Source organism: Oryzias melastigma, linkage group LG24 (assembly GCF_002922805.2).
Source record: "Oryzias melastigma strain HK-1 linkage group LG24, ASM292280v2, whole genome shotgun sequence".
Classification (NCBI taxonomy): domain Eukaryota; kingdom Metazoa; phylum Chordata; class Actinopteri; order Beloniformes; family Adrianichthyidae; genus Oryzias; species Oryzias melastigma.
In genome coordinates, this window is record NC_050535.1 from 6,517,363 (window position 1) to 6,526,526 (window position 9,164).

Sequence of the window (9,164 nt, forward strand, 5' to 3'; positions counted from 1 at the left end):
CTTAAATTGATAGCTAAAAATGATGAAGCTGGTAGTTGAAAACACTGAAGCTGATAGCTAGCTAAAATATTAGCTAAATGCTAAAATTAGCTGAAAAAACGAAAAAAATTACAAATTAGCAAGGATGTAGCTAAACTATTAGCCACTCCAAATTAGCCTAAAACACTGAAAAAAGCCTAAATTAGCCAAAACAGCTAGCATGTAGCTAAAATGTTAGCTACTCCAAATTAGCCCAAAACACAGAAAAAAGCCTAAATTAGCCAACACAGCTAGCATGTAGCTAAAATGTTAGCTGCTCCAAATTAGCCTAAAACACTGAAAAAAGCCTAAATTAGCCAAAACAGCTAGCATGTAGCTAAAATGTTAGCTAAATGCCAAAATAGCCTAAAAAACCCTTAAAAAATGTCAAATTTAGACATAAAATGGGGGGCCGGGCCAGATCCGGAGGAGGGCCGGATCCGGCCCGTGGGCCGTAGTTTGGAGACCCCTGCTTTAAAAAAATATTTCCATAAAAGAGTTTGGAAAATGAATGAATGTGAGTTTATAAAGATGTTCATTTAGTCAGCAATGTATGCTTAGCATTAGCCGTACTATGGGAAATTTAATTAAACGTTAGCATCAAGCTAGCAGACTTTGACATTAGATTGATCTCTACTTTTATGGATTGATTATTGAATTATTAAGTTTAGATTGATTCAGATCACTTTTTGTCAACCCAGCTCTTTTTATAAATAAAGCTGTAAAAGGAAAAGACTGGAGCAAGATTTATGAGATTTGCGCCACTTTGACTTTTCACACTGAGCCTCTACCGAATGTGTAGGTGGTGGACAAGCGCTAGTAAACAGTAGAAAAAGCCGTGTAAAGCGCGTTCTTGAACCCGCAACGAATGTTTGCAACTTTAGAGGGGAATTTCTAATCAACTAAAGCCGCTCTGCAGAAAATTATATCATGGAAAACGGCGTAATCCCAATTAAAAGACCACTGGAAATGCTTTTAAAGGTTAATCTTGATTTTGTTTTAATCAAAACGCCTCATTAACATATCGGTGGCTTGTGTAGGATACATGTCTGCGCGTCCACTCATACTTGCACTTTTGCTCCAGCTCATCTCTAGCTTGCATCTCATGGTCAAGCTGTTCCTCCAGCTGATCAACTTTCTTTTTAAGCTGTTCCGAGACAAACAAACCGATCATAAAAATTCAAATCTGTAGCCAAAAGTCACATTTTATCTCTGAGTTTATGTTAAAACCTCACAAACCTCTTTCTTGTTGTTGGAAGAGTTCTCTTTATCCTCTTTTTCCTTGAAGTCCTTCGATTCTTCCTCCGAACTGCTGCTACTGTTACTCAACAACCTAAGAGAAAAGGAAAATTAAAAAAAGCTCGAGAATTGTTTTGCTTTTTTAAAGGCTCAAACATTGGCATTCATGTGAGAAAATGTAGCCGTAACCAGGTTATAAAGTCCAGAGGTTTGTCACCTCCGTGTGACGAATTATGATTTAATGTTTGCTTCATCGCTGAAGCTCTGAGGTGGAAAATACCATTTGGGGGGAAAAACAGAGAAATGTAAATGCAGCTGCACTTTTTGTAAACAAAAAAGGTAAAAGTACATTTCTAAGTAATTCTTTTTAACCACATACTTGATTCTTTTGGGATTTTTTTCATCTCAGAACAATTTATGCTCTTTGGAAAAAATAAGATCATACAAAATAGTCATTTTTTACCTCAAAATTTAGTCTAAATCACAACTTAAAAGCTATTTGGTTAAAGGAAAAATATTTTTTACACATTTTTCTTGCACCTTTATATAAAAAAACAAAAAGGGAGTATGATAGATTTAAGCACTTACTACAGGGGAGTCAAACTCAATCGCATAAGGGGCCCAAAATCCAAAACACACCTTAGGTCAAGAGCGGAACAGGATAAACATTCTAAAACTAAATTTTAAAACAGTAACATTTTAACATAATTATGAACTAGATATAAAGCATTACCTGTAGTAATGATAGTGTGAATGCTGTAAGGTGAATTTGGCAGCTGAAGATGTTAGTGCTAATAGCTGAAAATGCCATAATTGATAGCTAAAAACACTGAAGCTAATAGCGGAAATCAATGAAGCTAATAGTAGAATACACTGAAGTTGATAACTAAAAATGCTGACAGCTGAAATCATAGCTGATAAAATCTTAGCTAAATGCCAAATTACCCTAAAGGTCTAATAAAAAAAAGTTTAATTTAGCCAAAACAGCTAGCAAGTAGCGGCATTATTAGCTAACTCCAAATTAGCCTAAAAAACTGAAGAAAAAAAAATCCTAAATTAGCCAAAACAGCTAGCATGTAGCTGAAATATTAGCTAAATTCCAAAACGGCCGGAAAAAACAGGCTTAAATTAGCCAAAACAGCTGGTTTGTAGTGGAAATATTAGCTAAACTCCAAATTAGCCTGAAAACTGAAGAAGAAAAATTCTAAATTACCCAAAACAGCTAGCATGTAGCTGAAAAAAAAGATAAATTCCAAAACAGCCTAAAAATCAACAAAAGCTTAAATTAGCCAAAACAGCTAGCATGTAGCGGAAATATTAGCCAAACTCCAAATTAGCCTAAAAACTGAAGAAGAAAAATCCTAAATTAGCCAAAACAACTAGCATGTAGCTGAAAAAGTAGCTAAATTCCAAATTAGCCTGAAAAAACAGGCTTAAATTAGCCAAAACAGCTGGTATGTAGCAAAAATAATAGCTAAAGTCTAAATTAGCCTAAAAAAACTGAAGAAGAAAAATCCTAAATTAGCCAAAACAGCTAGCATGTAGCTGAAAAAGTAGATAAATTCCAAAACAGCCTAAAAAACAACAAAAGCTTAAATTAGCCAAACAGCTAGTATGTAGCGGAAATATTAGCTAAACTCCAAATTAGCGTAAAAAACTGAAGAAGAAAAATCCTAAATTAGCCAAAACAGCTAGCATGTAGCTGAAAAAGTAGCTAAATTCCAAATTAGCCTAAAAAACTGAAGAAGAGAAATCCTAAATTAGCCGAAACAGCTAGCATGTAGTGGAAATATTAGCTAAACTCCAAATTAGCCTAAAAAACTGAAGATGAAAAATCCTAAATTAGCCAAAACAGCTAGCATGTAGCTGAAAAAGTAGCTAAATTCCAAAACAGCCAAAAAAAACCTTTAAAAAGTCTAAGTTAGGAAAAATAGCTATCATGTAGCTAAACTCTGAAATAGCCCCAAAAAATCTTAGTAAATGCTAAAAGTCGAAAAAGCTTTTAAAACTGTAGCTTTTAGACATAATTATAAATATTAAAAAGGCAGGAATATTATAAAAAAAATCAACTTAAAGCTTAAATAACTTTCATTATTTTACTCTCATTAAAAACAGATTTTGTCAAAATTATACAAGTTAGAAATAAGCACAAGATAACAACAGGCCATTAATAACAAAATAAAATGATCTGGAGGGCCGGATCCGGCCCCCGGGCCTTGACTTTGATACGTGTGACTTACTGGTTCTCCTTGAAATATGTGAAGCCAATAAATGGTAGCTGGTTGCCCGCAAAGGCTTTGGGTGGAGGAAACGTCTCAGCATGGCCTTTATCGTCCTCTATGTCATCAAAGTTGCTGGTGTCTATGTCGCTGTTCAGCTCCGGCACAACTGGAGCCACAGCTGGAAGACAGAGCCAGAGGGGGAGAGTTATGGAGCCGCCGCAAACCGAAAACACTTCAAAACAGACACAGATTCTGTTTTTACACATCCATGCTCACAGTTTAGAAACGTCTGTGAAAGTATTTCCTTTATTTTTTAATATGTTTGAGTAAGAGCGGCCAAGTTTAGCCCCGCTTGGAGGCCGCCTTTCTGCAGGTTGGCGTGAGCTTCACACCGCTGCACAGAGCGGGCTTTGTGCGCCGCATACAGTTGCCTTTCACAAACGAAGCTGGACCCCGCCAGCAGCAAACGCTCCCTCGACTCTCCTCTCAGGAGCATAAAGGAAAGGCCCAATCAGATAAAACTTCAACTTTAGGCTTTAAATAGATCCCAACCAGGAGATCTAGCTCCTCAAACCCACCAGGACCTGAACGCAGGAATCCATGGTGACAAGAAGAACAAAAAAAAGTGCGGTGCGGTCAGACATGGAGGCCCTTGTGGCCCCACTTCCCAGAATGCTCTCTGATAGCAGGCGACTAATGACAGGCAGCCGTGGCCGCAGTAAGAGCTAAAGAGCGAGAAAAACCCTCCTTCTCATTACAGCGGGCTGCACGCCCTGCCCCGCCCAGCGCGATGGCGGGGGACACGGCCTGCCGTCCCATTCATCCACGACTCCAGCTTAATGTTTAATAAAAATAACTGGAAGAAAAGGATCTTTTTATTGCAGCGCTGCAGGACCCCAGGATGCAAGCGGGGTCACGCTTGGAATGTGGCCACGCATGTGCAAACACGAAGAGCGGCGGTTTCATGTTGCAGACGGTCTTCCTAATCAGAGGCAGGTTCACCGGAGAGAGGCAGGAAGAGGCACAAAGGTCCCCTTTAAATCCACCTTTTCCCCCCCGACCTGCTTTTAAAACCCTCGGAAAGAGGATCGCTTCATGTGAAATGATCTCAAATGATAACATATTTTGATTGTGTGAAGTTAATGTGAAAGCATCACATTTGATTTGTTGCACAGCAAGTCAAAAAACACCAAACAGACTCGAGTACGATCCCTGCAGTGATCAATGATGTGCTAAAAGGAAATGAAAGAAAAACTCAAATTTAAAGACATCATATTTGACAACAGTAAAGAAATACATATTTGGTTGTTAATTTTAGCTACACTTTATGTAAAGCTTAATTTTTTATCATTTTATACAATTTTTTCCCTTAAAGAGTTTGTCTGCTTACGCTTTTTTATATAGAGTGAACCATTTTCGGTTAAATTTTTTGCTGTTTCGTAGATTTTTTTTAATTCAACTTTTCTTTTTTTTGCTAATATCTTAGCTACAAGCTAGCTGTTTTGGCTAATTTAGGATGTTTTTCTTTCGTTTCTTTTTTATTCTAATTAGAGGCTTATAAAGTGTTACAGCTGCATGCTAGCTATTTTGACAAATTTAGGCTAATTTGTTTTATGAGCTAATTTGGAGTTTGGCTAAAATCTCAGCTACAAGCTAGCTGTTTTGGCTAATTTAGGATTTTTTTCATTTTTTAAGGCTAATTTGGGGCTTAGCTAATAATACAGCTGTGTGCTAGCTATTTTGGCTAATTTAGGCTATTTTGTTTTTAAGCTAATTTGGAGTTTGGCTAAAATCTCAGCTACAAGCTAGCTGTTTTGGCTAATTTAGAAGTTTTTTTTTCAGTTTTTAGGCTAATTTGGGGCTTAGCTAATAATACAGCTGTGTGCTAGCTATATTGGCTAATTTAGGCTAATTTGTTTTATAAGCTATTTTGGAGTTTGGCTAATAATCTCAGCTACTAGCTAGCTGTTTTGGCTAATTTAGGATTGTTTTTTGTTTTTTTTTATTCTAATTTGGAGTTTAGCTAACATTTCAGCTTCATGCTAGCTGTTTTAGCTAAATTAAGCTTTTTTTAAATTTTTATTAAATCAATTGATTGTTTTCTGCGTCCTGATTGGCTGTCAGTTAGCCTCCTCCATGCTACGTCTCCTATACAGAACTGGTTTGGTTCGCCAAATACACAAAAATATTCGATCGCGAACAAATTTCTAATTTTTTTTTTACTTGTCTGTTTGAGAAAAGTATTTAAAGTGTGTAGCGAGGGGTTTTATTGCCTTAAAACATCTACAATATTTATTAAAACATATATATTATTTCTTAGAATGCAGCGAGGGATCACTATAAACATGCATGCAGATCTTTTTTTAAATAACTGTATTTTTTCGTGCATTTTTGCATCCTAAGAGGAGCAGCTGCAGGGCATGTGCACCATATATGCAGACTAACTGGCTCAGAACTCGAAATAAACTTCAGTCTCCAGCCTAAAGCGAAACAGACCTTCAGAGGAATGGGCTGGAGATAAGAGGGAAATGCCAACACGGCTGAACCGCGAGTTACCACAGATGGAGATGAAAATCTGCACCTGCACTGTGGGGGATTTAACAAAAAAAAAAAGAAAAAAAAAACCATGCATGTGTGCGCACTTACTGTCACGGATGTTGTCAAAGGTCCACTGTTCGTTCTTGAAGAAGGGGTGGCGTTTGATCTCGTCCACTCCGGTGCGACCCAGACGAACTTCCCTGCGTAGAGACGGGAGCGAGCGGTCAGACTGAGCGCGGAGTCGGTCTGTGAAGGCGTCACACGCGGCGGCCCTCCCCTCCGGCCTCCATCACTAACATGTCGTCCCACTCAGGCGGAAGGAAGGGGGTGACCACGCTGACCGGCATGATGGAGAGGAACTTCCAGACTCTAAAGCGTTCGCTCCACCTCTGGGTAGAGAGCTGCAGAGGGGTGTGGCGCTTTGGGTTTACCATGTGTGGGACGTTCCACCCATAAGGAGGAGAGGGCAGGGGTGGAGAGGAGGAAGAGAAAGTCAAACCCCTGCATGAGGATGCAGGCAAGGCCGGCTGAAGAGGGAGAATGGAGAAACCGGCATCAAGAAAGGCGAGTATGAAAGTAGGACTGCCACAATTAGTCGACTAATTGACGACTAATCAGCTATTAAAATAGTCGACGACTAATTTAATGATCGATTAGTCGTTACTTTGTATTATATGGAGTCAGAGTGTAGTAATGTTGAAAGTTATTATGGCATTATGCTAGCTTTTTGGAGTATTTTGGCATTTATTGAGTTTTTTTTGGCTATTTTTGTGTTTAATATTTCAGCCACATGCTAGCTGTTGTGGCTAAATTAAGCTTTTTTTTGTTTTTTTTAGGCTGTTTTGGAGTTTAGCTAATATTTCAGCTATAAGCTAGCAGTATTAGCTAATTTAGGATTTTTTTTTTTAATTTTTTTTAAGCGAATTTGTTGTTAACCTACTATTTCAGCTACATGTTAACCATTCTGGCTAATTTAGGCTAATTTTTTTTTTTTTTTAACTATTTTGGAATTTAGCTAATATTTCAGCTACACGCTAGCTGTTTGGATAATTTAGGATTTTTTCAGTTTTTTAAGCTAATTTGTTGTTTAGCTACTATTTCAGCTGCATGTAAGCTATTTTGGCTAATTTGCGCTATTTTATTTTTTTAAGCTACTTTGGAATTTGGCTAATATTTTAGCTATATGCTAGCTGTATTGGCAAAATAACGATTTTTAGGCTGTTTTGGAATTTAGATAATAGTTCAGCTACACGCTAGCTTTATTGGCAAAATTAAATATTTTTTTTAGGCTGTTTAGGAATTTAGCTAATATTTCAGCTGCATGCTAGCTGTATTGACTAATTTAGGCTATTTTGTTTTTTTAAGGTATTTTTTGAGTTTAGCTAATATCTCAGCTACACATTTTGGCTAACTTAGGCTTTTTTTTTATTTTTTTAGGCTAATTTGGCATTTAACTAATATTTCACCTGGATATCAGCTTCAGCATTTTCAGCTATCAATTTCAGCATCTTTAGCTATCCGCACTGGCATCTTCAGCGGCCAAATTCAGCTTAAACTATTCACACTAGCAGATAGTGTGAATATATCTAGTTTTTAGTTAATTTAAAGCTAAAGATGGTTAAGATGTCTGCTTTACATCCAGTTTGTGCATAACCCAATTAGTCGACTAAACTGAAAAAATAATCGGAGATTAGTCGATTATTAAAATAATCGTTTGTGGCAGCACTATGTGAAAGTAAGGTTTCATGAAAAAGACAAGAATGAGAGAGTGGGAGGCAGCTGTGCTTCAGTAGATGGGCAGACGGTGACAGAGTATGTGGGCTGAGTGAATACGAGACTGTGGAGTAAGTGACTGAATAGGTAAATAAACAGGAAAAAAAATGAAAGGCTGCTCTGTGTTGCAGCAAAAAGAGCCAGTGTTTGAGCTCTCTCAGGGGTGGGGTCACTAATGTAAACAGGAAGTAGTTCCTTCCAGGGGGTGGGTCCACAAACTGAGAACATACTCCTTTCATGCACCTGATGTCAGCCCAGAATTGAGGCATTTTGGAGCGATCCATGTTGCATGTAAGGTGGGAGTGAATGTTTGTGGCGTTTCCCAAAATAGACGCCGGCTGCATATTTATAAGGTGAGACGGTTTGGCACCGTCGCTTCCCGGCGAAGACTATCATGAATCAAAGCATCAGCTCATAACTTATGCAGAACTTAGTCATTTGCTATAATAAAAACAAAACAATTCTGTGTGAACCTGTTGGTAAGAAAGGCACAGATGAGATCTTTCGCCTCCTGAGACATTTCCACGTCATCTGGGAAGACGAGGGCGTTCTGGTGATTCATGATCTTGCCGTACGTTCCGACGAGAGACTCGGCATAGAAGGGAGTTTCACCTGTAAGAGGAGGCAAGAATTAGTTGTAATTATATCTGATCCTCCAGATCATTTTATTTTATTGTTATTAATGACCCGATGTTATCTTGCACTTATTTCTTAGGTGTATACGTTTGACAAAATATATTTTTACTAAGATATGTTAGGCTATTTTAGAGATTAGCTAATATTTCAGCTACATGCTAGCTGTTTTGGCTAATTTAGGCTTTTTACGTTTTTCAGACTATTTTAAAGTTAAGCATTTTTTCAGCTATATGCTAACCATTTTAGCTAATTTAGGCGTTTTTCTGTTTTTAGGCTGTGTTGGAGTTTAGCTAATATTTCAGCTGCATGCTAGCTGTGTTGGCTAATTTAGGTTTTTTCGGGTTTTTAGGCTGTTTTGGAGTTCAGCTAATTTTTTAGCTACATGGTAGCTGTTTTGGCTAATTTAGGCTTTTTTATGTTTTTTTTGGCTGTTTTGGAGTTTAGCTAATATTTCAGCTACATGCTAGCTGTTTTGGCTAATTTAGGCTTTTTACGTTTTTCAGACTATTTTAAAGTAAAGCATTTTTTTCAGCTAAATGCTAGCTATTTTAGCTAATTTAGGCTTTTTTATGTTTTTTTTGGCTGTTTTGGAGTTTAGCTAATATTTCAGCTATATGCTAGCTATTTTAGCTAATTTAGGCCTTTTTTTGTCCAATTAAGAGTTTAGCTAATATTTCAGCTGCATGCTAGCTGTGTTGGCTAATTTAGGCTTTTTACTATTTTTAGGCTGTTTTGGAG

The 9,164-nt window shown here is 37.5% G+C and overlaps 1 protein-coding gene across 1 annotated transcript in view; it reads right to left on the reverse strand.

The window, feature by feature from the left end:
* LOC112158227 (rho-associated protein kinase 2) overlaps positions 1 to 9,164 on the reverse strand; it is a 41,070-nt gene that overhangs the window by 20,451 nt on the left and 11,455 nt on the right. The window contains exons 7-11 of the mRNA XM_024291478.2: positions 8,264 to 8,402; positions 6,126 to 6,217; positions 3,498 to 3,657; positions 1,258 to 1,351; positions 1,086 to 1,165 (exon numbers count right to left, since the gene is read on the reverse strand). Coding sequence (XP_024147246.1) covers positions 1,086 to 1,165; positions 1,258 to 1,351; positions 3,498 to 3,657; positions 6,126 to 6,217; positions 8,264 to 8,402 — 565 coding nt within the window. The remainder of the gene's footprint in view (positions 1 to 1,085; positions 1,166 to 1,257; positions 1,352 to 3,497; positions 3,658 to 6,125; positions 6,218 to 8,263; positions 8,403 to 9,164) is intronic.